The sequence below is a fragment of the Danaus plexippus genome, chromosome 14 (genome assembly GCF_018135715.1).
Source record: "Danaus plexippus chromosome 14, MEX_DaPlex, whole genome shotgun sequence".
NCBI classification, from domain to species: Eukaryota; Metazoa; Arthropoda; class Insecta; order Lepidoptera; family Nymphalidae; genus Danaus; species Danaus plexippus.
In genome coordinates this window covers 7506401-7522936 of record NC_083546.1, presented here as the reverse complement: position 1 = coordinate 7522936, position 16536 = coordinate 7506401, and the positions used below count along the sequence as shown (strand labels likewise).

Below are 16536 nucleotides of genomic sequence, written 5' to 3'. Positions count from 1 at the left end.
TAAATGAGACATTTTAGTCTATAAAATTATTAAATTTTATATTCGATACTGATACTTATATTTATCAGTTTGTTAGGGTCTTGTTGATAGATTTTTCTCCGGCTTCATATTTCCAAGTTAACATTTAAGTTTTCTTATAATAATGGTTTCAAGTCAGCTTAAAAGAGATCTCAGAGAGGAGCATTTAAATAACGACGACATCTTTAAAGGTGTCACGAAGTTTCTTAGAATTTGGAAAATTGGACCGATGTATCTTCTTGATGTTTTAATTGGCTTCCGTGATAAATACACGTCTCTGTGAGAAATCATTTACAACAGTACATACATTTATAAAATTTATTATTAAAATTTGAATTGCGGCAAAAGATTTAAATCTAAGTCTTAATATTAATATATATAGTAAGCATGACGAGATGTCTGTCAGGACGAAATTAAGTGAGTTTGTTGAGTGTAAACAGGGATAATCCTTGGCTTGACTGTGATTAGCATAACGCGTCAGTCGGCGCAAGTCGTGAGAGCCATCTGCAATTTAAATCAGCGACTCGGAGACTCCGTACGGCCCCGCTCGCCCTGCTTAGCTGCGTTCCAGCAATTCGAGATTTAACACGATTGGATAGCTCCGACTCGGATTGCTGTACACATTATGTTGATTGAGTTATTTATAATCGATGGATTGAATTCGTTACGTCCATCGTCTTCTAGATTGCTTCTCTTATGATGTGTAGACACGACTATTAATACTGATAAACAACAGTTATGGCCAATTATGGCCAAGTTTTGTGACTGCCTGCCCAGTTTCAGTCTTTTCTTCTCGACTATAATATGATTTGAAATACTTTCGTCACGATTTGTGTGAATTAAAACATAACAGAAACAAACAAGACTCAATGTTCAATATTGAACTGTTATAAATATAACTTAAATCTATTTATAGAGGTTCTGTATTAATGAAAAAGAGAAATACTTTTCTTACAACAATATCCGTGTAAGCAGACAAGAAAAATAAACAACGTGGAATATTTGGGAAGTACAAAGCTTCAATTAAAAACAATGCCAGCAAAGTAAAAACTCTTATGCAACCTATAAAAGTTAAATATTAAAATAAAACTGAGATCCAGATACGATTAGATTGTTAGCTAAAGTGAACGTTGTCGGATCTTCAGTTAAAACAATCCCGTTGTCACCTGAAACTGTTTTGAATATCAGATTGTATGAGAGAAACCCTCTCGTATCTCGGTGTTTATGGTCAATAGTTCTCGCGCAAACCGTCTTCGAGTAGGAATGCCGGTGGAAGGGTTGTTAAAGGGGCACAGAAGACCCGCACCTTATTACGTAAGCCTAACAAAATAACCAATTAGCGGTAATTGTTACGGTTGTCCTTTATATTTTGCTTTATCCTTTAAGCCTTTGTTGTTCGCTCCCCTGAGTTGAGTTAAATATTGTTTTGCTTTTAATATTCCGTTCCCTTTATGTATTCGAACATCATCTACGTGTCTACGGATATCTCTCATCGCCGTCATTTGTAACGGAATCGTTCAGAGGTAAAGGAGTTACTGATTTCGTTTAAAACGTATTTATAGCTGTAATAACTCAAATTGGGATTATTGAGGCCATTGTTATTGAACTGAACGGGGACTATTAATTATCCATTGAACATAATTTGGGCGGACAACTGAGAGAAGCCTGAGTCAATCGCTCCCATCGCTGAATTGTGGTAGGAGTCCTAATTGATTTCCTATTGATAAAAAAAACTCGTTTCAATAAAGTATAATGTACGAGTGAGTGATATTTCAGTCTCAAACTGTATGAAGATCTGTATCAGGTCTCACTCATATAGTCTTGCGACTTACATAAATCTATATTTAAATAAAAAAATAAATATTAAGGTATCACAATGATTAATTCTCTGTCACCGAGCTCTTAAACTCTCTTCCTGTTTCGTTGTGATAAAGATGCAAAGACATCTTATCTCTAAACTTTTTCTGTTCCTCCAACAGACTAAACTGGGAACGTAGTTGAAATTAAACTTCGTGTCCGCTAACAAGATAACTATATAATTAACTATTTAATTTAACTCCTCCCAGTCATTATAAAGATTTGTTATAGGTTATTGATCTTAAGACCGTTTGTTTTAGGATCATCCGCTCTTTTTTAAACAAGTTATAGGACATGCTTCATAATATTTCGTGTCTATAACGTCTTTCACGATGAAGTTCAATCAAATGAATAAGTCAGCAGCGTGTTCCGATCGCTCGTGTTTTTGTTTTGTTTTATTTAATAAGTCTTCTAAGATATTTATTGTCAGCAACTTCCCCCGAACAGTTGGCGCGAAATATCCTTTTAATGAACGTTGGAGTGTCGGGTCGTCTGCAATTTAGATTAGTCCTTTAATTAAATTAACATTATGATCCCTATCTCTGGAGACCAGGTGCTCGGTTATATTGCCCTGTTAGAACTCTTTCCGCTCTTTTGCTTTCGCCATTTTAATTCTGCGATGCGATGAGAATTTCAACATTACGGTAAATTTTAATTGGTCCGTCCATTATTTTATCATAATTTCGCTTTAAGCGAATGTTTTCGTTTGTAAATGAGCTTATTTAATAGTCTACAACTGTATTTCAAACTCTCTCTTTTTCCGCTCTGTTTGTTCTGGTTTATCTATTTGTGTAGCAGCCAGTATCGAGATATCGGTCGACCGAAAAATTAGAAATATCTCTATCCGATAGCATTTCGGTGAACCCGACGGCTACTTGATTACTTTCGAATCGCAACTTCTATTGTCTTGATATCTTGTTCTGTTTTTCTTAGTTTCAGACTGCTACATTTTTATTTTATTTTGTCGTAAAAATATCATAATTTTCTTGAATTTAACATCACTTTAAGAATGGGAATCGTGTTAGTGCATGGCAAATTTATTGAATATAAATTACGAAACGCTAAAATTAAAGAGGACGCTAGCTTTTACGTTGGTCTCAAGGTGTGCAATTACAGGCTATTATTTTTACTTTATGGCGGATAAAAGTAAAGTTTTACCCCATTAAGGTTTTTCCCGGCGTGAGTTAGACTAATGGAGGGAAAGGGCGAACATTGTTATATTCTTTGGGAGTATCCGGTGAATATAATATACTAATATCATAATATTTATGCAGATATATAAAAGCATAGGTATACCTGTATAAAGCATAAAGTGATATTCATTCAATTATATTTCATAGAATTGATAATAAATAAATGTGTTGTTGTAAAAATTTCAATGATTGCTACTGACATTGACACGGGAAGAAAAATGATCTTCCTAAAGTCGAGCCAGCTCCCACTCCAACTTACCGAACAAATATTTTATTATAGCTCCTGAAGCCCCTCAATTCGATCAAATCCGAAACCTATTTACCATATTCCTGCTACTGGTGGATTTTTAAACTTTCTTTAACCTGCTATTACAACAAAACCGTGTCTTATTTGAATTTCAAAACACTTCTGCGGCAAATTGAAATCATGTTTTTGTAAACAATTCTCTCGCTTCGGATCATCAGAAGTGTATTAAATTAAATACAGAGAATCGTTAAAGATTCCATTTTTGTTTTGTAGATTATTAATCCTACACAATGTTCGTCGCTTTACGACGGGACCGGGGTACTTCTAAGACTACGATATGTAGATACTTAGCTTTCTCATTTTCACTCATCTTAATAAATAATATCTACAACTCTTTTAGTTTTGTTAGCCTCGTCAATAATTAAATGTTTCATAATGAAGTTTCTCTGAATCGTTGTCTTTGTCTCCTCGAAACTATTATCACCACAATAAGGATGGCCGTAGTTCATGTACATATAGCTATCTGTTTCTAAATCTTGTATCATTTTAAACAAGCTTCAACACCTGTACGTACATCCACGGCCAGTATAATCATTTATGTGAATGCATTGATGATAAAAACAGTTAACAAATAATTTTTAAACAGTTTCTGGTCTTTCATGATTATTCGTATAAGCTTGAACGAGGACAGTTTTCCCTTTGATTTTTAATTTCAAAGTAAACAGACGGCCTTTGTGTGATAAAGAGAATTTATTCCTTGCTTATTATTTTCAAATTTGCTCGGACTTCTGACATTTAATTTGAATTCCTCCTTGATTTTGATTCGTTGTTACAAACGGAGCATGTCATTGTTTCGGTTTTTCGTTTCGGACGCCGATGACGGCCGGTGTCGATACCGGGGCTGGCACGATTTGATATATTTTTCGCCGCTCTAGTTAAATGATTTTTTCAATGGCAGTTATTTTTTATTTAATTTTTAATCTTTTAAACTGGCTTGGGATTTACCACCGTAGTTTAATAGTGTGATATATATATATATATATATATATATATATATATATATATATATGTATATGTATACTCGCATAATCGGACTTTTTGCTTGGTTTGATATTAAATTAGTGAAAATGCAGTACTATAGAGCTCGTGTATTTGGTGGTCGAGTTTGATATTTGCAGTCTAAAAGAGATACATATAAGCGTATGATATCGTTGGCGAGGCCCGGCCGTTTACAGTTCAATCGGCTCGCTGCTGTGCGATCGATCGTGTGAATGCACCTTTATCGTATTTTTTTTTCTATTTTTGTTTTTTCATTTATTTATAGGCCGCTATAGAATTTACTCTCTCCTATATGACCGCATACGTGCGGACTATCGATTATTTGGCACATGAAATTTATGATGTAGAAATTAAAACGAACGTTCGAGCCGCGTATATATAACGCCTGGTATATTCATTTACAATAAAATAATTCATATACACAATATTTATAAATAAGTCAAAATGCCTGCCAACTTTTAGCATCATTATATTCAAATACTAGACTTATCAACATAAAGAAATTAAAAAGTGTCGTGTACACCACGCTTTACTTATTGTATACGAAGCCTTTTTTGAACACCCATATTATTATTATAAAATAGAAAACTTCGAATTAATAATAGAATTGTTATAGAAGAATTTAGAGAAGAATTAATTCACGCATTGACTGAGCTAGTCGACATCAGATGTTCATTCCTGGCGATGTTTTAAAACGCATTCCGTTGCTCAGTCATCAAATGATAAACTCGCCACGTTCAATTATTATTAGTCATCATTGAGTACCATAGAGGGTTTACACAAAGGAACATTGTGTCCATTGCATTAAACCGAATCGTTGGAGCCTAATCGGTGTTTCTGAGCGGAGATATTTGTAAAGTTCACTTTGACCGCTCATGCATGTGTTCGCTGTCATGTATGCGAGGTGATACAGTTTGCGAGAGACGTTTGTTGAGAACGTTTGATTTAAAGTCACTCAATGTTCGTCTAAATAGATTGTATGGATTAAGACGAGCTCAAAAATGAGCGCGGCAAGTGTAACGTAATAAAGAATTTGGTTCAAAGCATATGTTGATACTTTACTTCGATGTGACTAACAAACTCTTTTGGTTCCTTAAGATCAGCCCGATAATATTTTGTGAACATATATGTACTTGTGAGTAGACTAAAACTATCTCTATAATAAATATTAAAAGTCTAAAATCCATTTCATCGCACGGTATCTCATGTTCAAATTCGTTAGTTAGCTTTAACAGTATGTCTTCATTGATAATAGCTAACTTTCCAACTAAAGTTACATAAACACGTGAACTATAAAAGTTATACAGTTTTGTTTGCGTTTACTCTGTTTAAACTATGTGCCAGTGAGAACCATTCATCCTACAAGTCTATATACACAGTAACCGAAGACTGCAGTTTTGTATAAAATGTAGACCATCCTAACTTGCAAAATTTTATTAGATGTTTCCTTTTACTCGTTCTCTTTGTAAAGTTCAGCATGTAATGTCTACATGTAGGATTCAGAGCGCCGCCGCAAAACCTCCATTCCAGACGAGTGAAATAATTCATATGGAGTTGAACAAATTGCCTGTTTCTATTCCATTGGGCTGAATACCTAATATTCTTTTTCGTCGCAATAATGTCAAGCGCGATGTTATCTGACCCGGTGCGGGGATCGAGTGTTCGTATCTCTTTTGAAGTCGAGAAAGCATACAATTTTGATAAGCTTTTTATGAAACTACGCTTCATCACTTAGAATAATCCGAGATGGAATTTATTAATAGCTGGGATCTTTGAAACGAGATTATATAAATAAAACCTGCTTGAGAATCAACAACGGAAAATTTATTACGAAATAATTATGAAGTGGATGTTGAATATTAGTCGGTGATGTCAAATGTGGAAACACCTTTTCCTAGGAAGGCGTGTATGAAACACAGCTCAATGGAGTGGTGTGGGGCAAACGTGTTCAACGGAGTGTATAATGCTGGAGGACTAGGGGCATTTTCAGTGACCGGCCACTGAAATATGCGACGCTGTATATCGATACCGCTTCATACTGCCATGTTAATAATCAACTAGCTCGCTGCTTTGACGTACGTTTGTCATACTGAATCTATTTAACATGCGCTTAGGGATTAAGGGATGATCTCTGTTCAAACAACTGTTTAGTCCATACTATACACACATGATAATATATGTATACGTTTATATATATGTTGGTATTTCACGGAAGTGTATATTACCACCGTAAACTCTCGGCCTGGTCGCATAAAATATTAAAGGTGACCAAAATAAAAATACCGATATGGGGAATTCCCGTGCGTTCGACCGGAAAATAGCCGACATAAAGGTCCGACATTCTGTTTCGTACCGGGGGACGGAAACGATAAAATATATATGAGATCCACCGGCGCCCTCCACCGTGAGAGCCGTAATCTTCTATCGCTATGAACATTTTTTATATGAAACGTATCATTAATTACTAGTAGCTCTAAATACGCTGATGCATTAAGTTGAGTGATAGCAGCAATTTCATGGCCTATAAGGTTCGTAATTTTAACGTCAAAATATTTACAAGCCAAGCATTCATGACGTGATAATATTATCATCACATTTAAATGAAACTAGTATTTTTCGGATAGACTACGCGTGATTTATTTTTGTAAAAAAATTACATACTCACACATCTCGTCTGCCCTTAATCACGGTTGCTGAAAAGTAACCGAAACGTCGGAAGTATGTAGTTTCTTTACAATAATAAATCACGCGTAGTTTATCCGAAAAATACTAGTTTCATTTAAATGAATAAAACTCGCGAAAATCTTAGATCTCATTATTATCATCACAGTTGAAAATGTTACATCCTCCGTTGACACCTGAAAAGTTTAAAACGTAATTCGATATGAAATCACAAGACGGTGGCTGGTTTTACCCGGGTTAAATATCCATAACCTTCACGCAATCCGGACAAATAAGGTTTTCTGTTTTATTTCATTAAACTGACCAAATGTATTAAATGTTTACAAAGGCAAAGATTTATGAAGAATGCCGCTCGAGAATTTCCCCTTTATGTCGGTTACCAACGAATGCCTTTGTCTGGCGAAAGCAATCGTAAATACTTCGAGCTGATATTAAAAAGAATTTTGTTTTAATTATATTCGGTTGATTGACCTTAATGTATTTTAAAATAACGAGATAATGTATGTGTCTTTGATTCCATTACATAAATATATTATAATTTATCCTCAGGTGCGGACGTTGTTTGTTAGCGGACTGCCAATGGACGCGAAGCCTCGTGAACTTTACCTGCTTTTCCGAGCATACGAAGTGAGTATACTCATTTGCATTAAACGCATCATTTGCATCTTCCCATATATATAAAAAACGATACAGACGGAGAGCTTGTATTCGACAATTCTTTAATACTGCTAATATATGTCTGGTAAAATAATCATGATACTATACTGTACGTATATGTTATAGTATATAGCTATCCTGATTGATATTGGTACAATCGGTTCGGACGATAGCGTATCAAATTGGTGTCTGGCACGAATGGTACCACCTTCTAAAACTTTGGGGAGTTCGCCCTCATCGCGTGACTGGGGCTGGCATTGTACCTGGTACCTGCTATGATTAGAGAATTAAATTTCGTTGAAACTGATTTACTATGTCATGATGACGGCTGTGTAGGGAAAATTGGAAGCGGCAGTAATTTTCTTTATGGTTCGCGGTACGGTTTAAAGTAATTTCGTCATTGTGCTACTAATATGAATATTGCGCGATTGTTATAGTATTGTCCCGTATCTATTTTGTACAAAGCTTATTTTCTTTGGAAGCAAATGATGTTATAGTTTTATTTGCGCCGAAAATGAAAAGGTTTTCATACAATCGAGGAAGACTGTTTTTAAATATTAAGTATGTTATTACTAATAATTAAGCAGAAATATAACTTTCAACAATTTTCAGGGCTACGAAGGTTCTTTGCTGAAAGTCACGAGCAAAAATGGAAAAACTGCCTCTGTGAGTATTTTAAAACTATTTAATTACTGTGCCTTATAAGATGAAATAATTGTATTATAACTGATGATATGTTAATAAGAATTAGACTTTTGATAAATTTTGCGTTGGTTTATTTAAAATAGTGACAATATTTATCAAACTGAGTAGGTTTATTTGCCGCATCTGCGAAGTTTGTTTGTTGTGTACTACAGACAGCTTCTCGTTAAAACAGTAAGCAGTTTGATAACACTACTAAAGTGTTCAGTAGTTTAGTTTATCTATCTCGTACGCATTTATAGAGTGTGAATGAGTGTTGGGTTACTTAAAGGTTGTACAACCCCTGTAATATGATATTGTCAATGGTGCTGTTTTTTTCGCAGCCGGTTGGGTTCGTCACATTTCACACCAGAGCTGGTGCAGAGGCAGCAAAGCAAGATCTTCAGGTTAGTCCCACATCGAACTCTCGACGTATAATTATATATTACAAAGTAAAACAAATAATTTTATATCTTTAAGTAAACCACACCAAGTAACTAACATATACAACTTAAATAAAACATAACTAACGTGTATTATGTGTGAGGTAAACAGAAGGATTGTCACAACAGACAATACATTGCATAAGGATAATATTGAACGCTTACAGAACACAAAATACAAATATCACGATAATACATTGCAATAGATGGACATAGTTGAACACGAGAAACGAATACGCTACATGTAAATACTGAGGACCAACAACGCACGGTGTTACTAAAACCTTTCTCATCACATGCCTAAACACAGCCAAAGAGCACTATAGATAATATTTTCATTGTAGACTTGGAATAACATTTTCCTGAATCGTGTAACCGCATCGTAAGTTATGCTAAACCCATGCACATACCGAATAGGCCACGTCAACTCATCAACTCGGAGCAATTAAGCTCTCAATCGCAGGATATTTGAGAGGAATCCGTTAGGTTTACGTTGTATATACGCAACTGCATGTCACCGTTTGACAGATTTTTGATGTCACACCCCCGAGCACTGTGTTACGGCACACTGTCAGGCGCTGTCGCGAGCGTATCGAACGTTCAGCTTCTGTCAAAACGGAAATCTGACCGTGACACTTAAATAGTAACGAATTTTAATTTAACATTATTGAACCTCGGGTTGAAAAGAAAGAGGAACATGCCAACGAAATTTCAAAGTCGTATAGGGATACATGTAATACGTCACGTGATCCTTGATGGACTGTCATAATGTTGGGAGTCCTATGGGAGCGTGAGCGGAGCGGTCCCTCGTCATTATATCGGAGCGCCGCAACGCTCGCGGCTGTTCACAGCAGGGTGTCCGGTTCGACCCCGACATGCCGCAAACCATTCGGCTGGAGTTCGCTAAAAGCAACACGAAGGTCAGCAAGCCGAAGCCGGCAGTTGCCACAGCCGCGCCAGCTGCACACCCTGCATTGATGCACCCACTCACTGGACGTAAGTACCACACACACCGCCCGGCGCAAGCTCGATTGTCCACGTTAATTAATCCAATGAATAACAGCAAATCACAACATCGAGGATTCCCAAATCTATGGCGAAGGTGATTTATTGTTCTTCGATTGTTAAAACGCCAACACGGCCGAACAGAGTTCCACACGATATACTTATGTACTTAATATAATACGCTTGTTTATGTATCTAGTGAGAGTGATGGCGTGTCGAGCAAACTTAAACGTTGGCCAAGTATCTGTAATCGCTTACACGTTCCACGCAAAGCCTAGCTCCGCAAGGCTATACTTATCAATTGATCTTCCGGGTTCTATCCACCTTCTAGTCACATGTTTTCATGACATACTTCTATCATATTTTCCTGGTATAATGAGGTACAAACTATACTATGTAACAATTTAATTTCCTGCGTATAGGAACCGTGAAGACATGTCACGGGTATTGTAAATAAACTTATTTAAAGCTGCTTCATTGGGATTTGGCTGTTTTTTTTTGTTTGTAATACGTTCGATGATTGTACAGACTTAGCTAGTCCCTTCTTCCCTGGAGGAGGTGCTGAACTGTGGCACCACCCGTTAGCTTACGGCGGTGAGCTGCCGACTCTCTCGCACGGGCTGGTCCATCCCGCTATCCATCCTCAAATGGCGCCCGTGCGTTCTTACCTCTGACTAGCTGCCGCCGATAGGCCACACCACGTAAGTCCGATTTTCTTTTCTAACAACCCTTACTAATTACCATTGCAATAGAAGCCCCTCTAGAAACTTGTGTGTCTATGGATATTGAACTCTCTATTGCATATGATACGGTAAAAGTTTCTGTGAACATCTTTGGAAATAGATAGCTTTCGAACCCCGAACTACTCGTAGTTGAACATATTGAATTTTATTGAAATCTACCTTCTCTATTGTATTGCGTAAGTATTACTTAACAATTCGAGTCATCCTATATTTATGTCAATTTCTGAATCCTGGCAGACCCCTTTGACTCTCGGAGCGTGCGTGCTGCCCGCGCCAGCCCTGGGCTCGCCGGGGGCGTCAGTTCCGCCCCCAGCGCACCCCTCGCATCCTCAGCACCCCTCGCACCCAGCTCATCCAGGCCATCAAGCTCATCCAGCTCATACCGCGCCCTGTTCCACGCTGTTCGTCGCGAACCTGGGACAGTTCGTGTCGGAGCATGAGCTCAAGGAGATATTCAGCAGGTACAAACAATAATTTGTTAGGGAGTATCGACTGGAATATTAAATATCAAAACGGTAACTTATTTATTTGTCTTGCAATGTTCACTAACTAAGAGTATATTTATAAAATGCAACGTCGCTGAACCTGATCGAATATCAATTTACCAATGAATATTTTATTTTTTTTGAGGATATTTATCACAAACCCTTTTTACTTTCAGCGAAAACCCTCGTCTTACGCTTAAGTATGAGGATACATACTTTAACATGATAAAATATTTCCAGTCGATGCAAAAAAAATAAATGTCTGCATGTAACAATATATAAAAGTATGAAAATCGATAACACATAGTCCATTGAATAGGTAAAATAAATGTGTATTCTCCGCAGTGCATGTCGCACAGATTGTCACTATCTCGTACACTGTCGATATTTTAAGATGTCATCTGACACCAACTGAGAAGGCGATCAGCCTCCCAGTTTGTGTGAGATGTCCCAGCACCCTCACCCGCATGACAGCCGGACTGTACACACAACACTAAAACGAGCACCATCACATAAATGTATCTTGCACCGTAAACAGTCTCACAACAGCGACAGAACGATTCATAGCAGACAATGACACCAGACAGTACTTTGATCATGACAACATTCGGCTCGCTGATGATGAAGACGTTCTTCATATATGTGATATGGGTGGGTCACGAGGCTTGTGTGATACCAGCTGCTCGGGTTTCAACCGCCTGAGGCTGATGACGGGCGGAAATGGGCCGGTGGCGTTTGTGGAGTTCGCCACTACGAGGGACGCCGCCGCCGCCCGAGCCTCCCTCCAAGGCGCGCTCCTCCTCAGCTCGGAGTCCGCCCTCCAGCTGGAGTACGCCCGCCACAAGTCGCCGCACACCTGGATACTAGCATATGAAGTATGCACGATACCTCACGGATTCATATAACGCGTCGCATAACATTCGATGATCTCATTCCTCACTCGTATAAGAAACCGTGTCGTATCCAGATTCGGTTCCCATCCGCGCCCCGCCATGGGTCCCGAATCGCCGCACCATGCACCACGCACTTTAGATTGTATACTTAACAGATCAGTGACGGGTCGATGCTGGGTACATTGAGTCTTAACCTGTGCTTCGATCTTCAGGGAGCCAAAGGCGGAGAAGAGGGCGAACAGCATTAACTCCTTCGTGGCACTCGGCACATGACAATCGGCTAACTGAGGCACGTATTATTTTGATCCCGGACCAACCGCGCGCCCTCACTAGGATCAAGACGGCGCGGGCCAGCACTACCGAACTGCTATCGTGATCACAAGTTGGTATAGTTAGACTGAATATGCCGCGTTTGTTGCTGTCACCTAAGATTAATGGACTAAAAACTCCAAACTGTCCGTATTTAGTGTAAAAATACAAACTTGTGGTATATAATACAGATCTTCTTCTCGTTTACGTTCCCCTCCACCGTATTCGGAGGGTGTGGTGTTAATACCAAATGTAGTATAAATTTCTATGATCATATTAACATTCCAATTTATTGTTTGAGATATCCTTATAGCTTTTATTTAATATATTATTTTTTACATGTAACATAAGATTTATTTACACTAACTTATTGTACGGTCGATTTTGTACATTAGTTTCTATGGCCGACGTATCGATGGAGGTTTTGTTACGGATAGTGTTATATCTGAAATGATAACTAGGTTACATCTCACTCTAATAAGCTAAAAACCAAAGGTGCCCTTCATAGAGACGTTACGTTTTGTTGATGATATCATTCGAGTTAAATGATTTTTAATCTATGTAAATGATCACTATAGTTTCTTTGTTTTCTCTCGATAGTGTTAGAGTATTTAAATGAATTCTTAACGTCTATAACAAATTATATTTACCTGAATGCTTTTTTTAAGTTACCTCTTTATACGGTACGGTCACTCGTTAAGTCGCCGGCACTCTAGTGTCTGTTTCGATATCTCTCTATGTTAATTGATTGCAATAAACTTAATGTAACTGACGAGACGATGGCGGCCCTCGGCCCGTCAGAGTGCAATACTCACTGAACGTACGAAACTCGCATCGTATCCAGTCATTCACTCGTTCATCCATTCACTCATTCATTCATTCATCAGATCATTCATTCATTCTCATCGTTCCTAATACCCTCTGCCCTCACCCTAAAGTCTTGTGCCTTGCGGAAACATTTTCCCGAATACATCATAATATCGTGCCCTTTCTCATAGAAATAAGGATTTCGTCGAAATTCTTCATCATTCAATGCATACGATGCGAGGCCGTCGCTTCGTGATCGTTGCGAGAATTTAGCCTTGGCCTTATGAGAATAATATAGTATAATAATATGTAATCACTATACTTTAGTAATTTCTAGTTGTAATTATATTGTGACGAGCGTCATGCTGAATAGTCAATAAAATCATTCTATTTGCATGCTTCGACGAGCTTCGGTAATGTATTAATGAAACAAAAATATTAATAAATCTCGTAGTTACATCGCGTAATCATTAGACGATTAAATTAGATAAGGGTATTTATTGTAGGCGTCGGCATAGTGACATTACCGCGACAGTTAATCGTACATAATAAAGACGGTGTAACGTTTGAGTAACTGTTAGGTTAAATACAGAGGAATAATATATATATTATTTTTAGTTAGTTGACTTCATCGTTGATCGCCGCCGGCCGTGGCGAGGTGGCGGAGCGAGATAGCAATAAACCAAAAAAAAAATATTAAATCTTAATGTTTACTATAGGTATAGATGTATTCTGCTGATGTAAAAATTATAACAAAAAAAAAGTAAAAAAAAAAATATATCCCCCGCTTAGGCTTTCCTATAAGATTCGGATTGTGTCGGAAATGTTGAGACGGCCGCTCGTCTGTCTGTCCGTTTGTGATGACCCAGATCGCGACCACTCGGTGTTTATAGCATGTGATTCTTATGATATCCCTTAGTCAATATGATATGTCAATTTTTGACTTAGCGAAATTTTATACGTTATTTATAGGAACTTGGTACCGAGCGCCGCTGATTACAGACCAAAGAGAATAATATACGTTTAATGTTTACAAACCGGGATTGTTACCGGCCGTTCGTTGGTTAACTCACAAACCGGCCGTTACGAGGTTAGGACTACAACACTACCGTGAGATCCACGCTGTCCCCGCGTAAAATATGAATAGTTAATTGGCACGACACAATCATACGACGTGATTCACTCTACTTCGACTTTCTATTTCTGATAAAAAAATATCTCGTGCGTAAATACGACGCGAACTTAGAAAAAATTGTAAGCTAATATTTTTACGAAGTATTTATTAGGAATAATGAAAGTTAAATTTAAATTATCAATCAAGATTCTTATTTTTTTGTTTTTCGGTTTCTCTTCTATTCTTGAACACAGTCGGTTTAAATATCTAAGCTAAGTCAACATTTACTTACATTATATATATTACGCTAATTAATTCGTATGTAAGTATGTGTAATGGTGTAGTAGCGATCTCCCAAACCCTGGCCACCGTCGTCCCGGCGCGTACCCAATACAACGAAAAGTTCTAATTTTCTTTTCAGATTCATTTTGTATTGTACACTGTGCTAACGTAAGTCCAGTGTGACATGTAATACGACCAGGCTCTCGTTAGCAAGTATACACTGTTGAGTTAGCGAGCCGTGCGCGGGCGGTCGTTACGATCTATACTCTGCATGGTAACTGACTAGTTGTAGCTCGCGGCTCCGCCTGCGCCGGGGATGACGGTGCCACAATGATTCCGTCCAATCGTAGCTAGCGAAGTAATAGACGTCCAGTGGCTACGGACTACGGCTACGTCATTTGCGGGACTACTCGATACATATCAACGTCTTATATATATAAAGTAATTAGAGTTATAACGCGCTACCATAGAGATCTATATCCACTATCTACGTCTTATGTGCTCGGCTGTATGTCACGGTGAGACGTTTTTGTTCACGTTACCTTCACGCTTCGCGTATAGTTTCCGCTTGGATGTTTTCTTTACGGATATATCTCGTGGATGTTTCGGTTCTATCGGTACGGATCGACGGCTAGGATCCGCGTGACATTGGCCACATGTGATAGTGTAGGTAGGGGTGTAGCGCCTTGCAAGTTAGGTTAAGTGAAGCGGTTCATAACAAATACCGTGCATCGAAAACATATCAAATCTGTGCCCCTTATTAAAATAATTAAAGATAAAAAAAGTAAATTAAATCTAAGAGATACATATGGATAGCATAAATAAAAAAATAATCTTTTTGAGTATCAGATACATAAGTGTTGTTTGTCGTGAGTTGGAAAAATATTAGCGAAGCATCGTTTCGGTTCGGAGTAAGTATTGGAAGTAGTATCCGAGTAGTGTCGCGGGATTCCTTTCAGTTTAACCGCTGATAGTGTTTTTTATTATTATATAATTTCCTTCGTTATGTCTAGGCTAATGATGAATATGGCTTAATTACCAAAACATTTGTAGCAGTATTAATAAATCTTTTTTGTTTGTTTTTTTTTATTATTATTATTATTATTTTTATTTACGTTTATTCGCTAGTGCGTCGCTGCAAAGTTATTTGTATATCGAGCAATTTAAAACATACAAAGTATATAATTAGTGATTAATTGTTAGATTTGTGTGAATCGGATTATTTAAAGCTTCTAGGGCGGAGGTGGAGTGTTATTGTGGTATAAGAAAAAAAAAAACATAATGACATTGTATAAATAGTGATAAATTTAGCTTAATTATATAATTATTACGACTTTTATAGATGTTCATTATTTTCCTTTCTTACTTCATGAACTATTGTGGTTGGAGACGTCATTGTTAATTCAAATAAATTTGAGCTCATCCTCTACCGAAGTTTTTATTCAACAACCCCAGAACACCATCCGCATACGACCAGTCTGATGCTGAGTTTGACTTGTTTGAAATGTTTTGACTTCCAAATCGTTTGTCAATCTAACCGCTGTATTAAATTCTATGAAACAAATAGGTGTACTTTAGTGTAATCGGTATTTAGACATGTGACTGGAGTTCAGTGGCTTGTAGTATGACGGCTGACACTCGTCTTCTAAAACGGGTTTTGTGACGATTTAAAAAAAAAACAGTTTTACAAAACAAGTGTCAGTTAAGCGATATAACATCGTTTAGTGAAAATTTGTGGCAGTGTTGTGTATGAATAGATATAAAGCATCATAGGGTCCAAACGTTGCGAATAAAATGTATGTGAAAATTGTGTTTGTTTCTTTACAATATAAACATATTATTTACGTTCTCCTTGACTGAACACGTTGGAAATTTTACATTTAATATATATTAAGTTTGATATCTGTAAAGAATATTAAAGTCCTGCAGCTAACGACCATAAACACTGAATAAACTGCTCGGGGTTGACAATATTTGAATGGGTTTTGTCGTCGGAATATGTTGGGATTCTGTTAAAAATGAAGAGTTTTTGAATTTTTGCTAATGAACATGTCGACAATA

The 16536-nt window shown here is 37.4% G+C and overlaps 1 protein-coding gene across 1 annotated transcript in view; it reads left to right on the top strand.

Annotated features, from left to right (window-relative positions):
* The window catches only part of LOC116769396 (protein couch potato-like), a 99914-nt gene extending 84010 nt beyond the window's left edge, over positions 1–15904 (top strand). The window contains exons 3-10 of the mRNA XM_061522654.1: positions 7606–7683; positions 8326–8379; positions 8739–8801; positions 9692–9833; positions 10371–10513; positions 10823–11046; positions 11750–11945; positions 12176–15904. Coding sequence (XP_061378638.1) covers positions 7606–7683; positions 8326–8379; positions 8739–8801; positions 9692–9833; positions 10371–10513; positions 10823–11046; positions 11750–11945; positions 12176–12211 — 936 coding nt within the window. The 3' untranslated portion in view covers positions 12212–15904. The remainder of the gene's footprint in view (positions 1–7605; positions 7684–8325; positions 8380–8738; positions 8802–9691; positions 9834–10370; positions 10514–10822; positions 11047–11749; positions 11946–12175) is intronic.
* Positions 15905–16536: the final 632 nt, after the last annotated feature.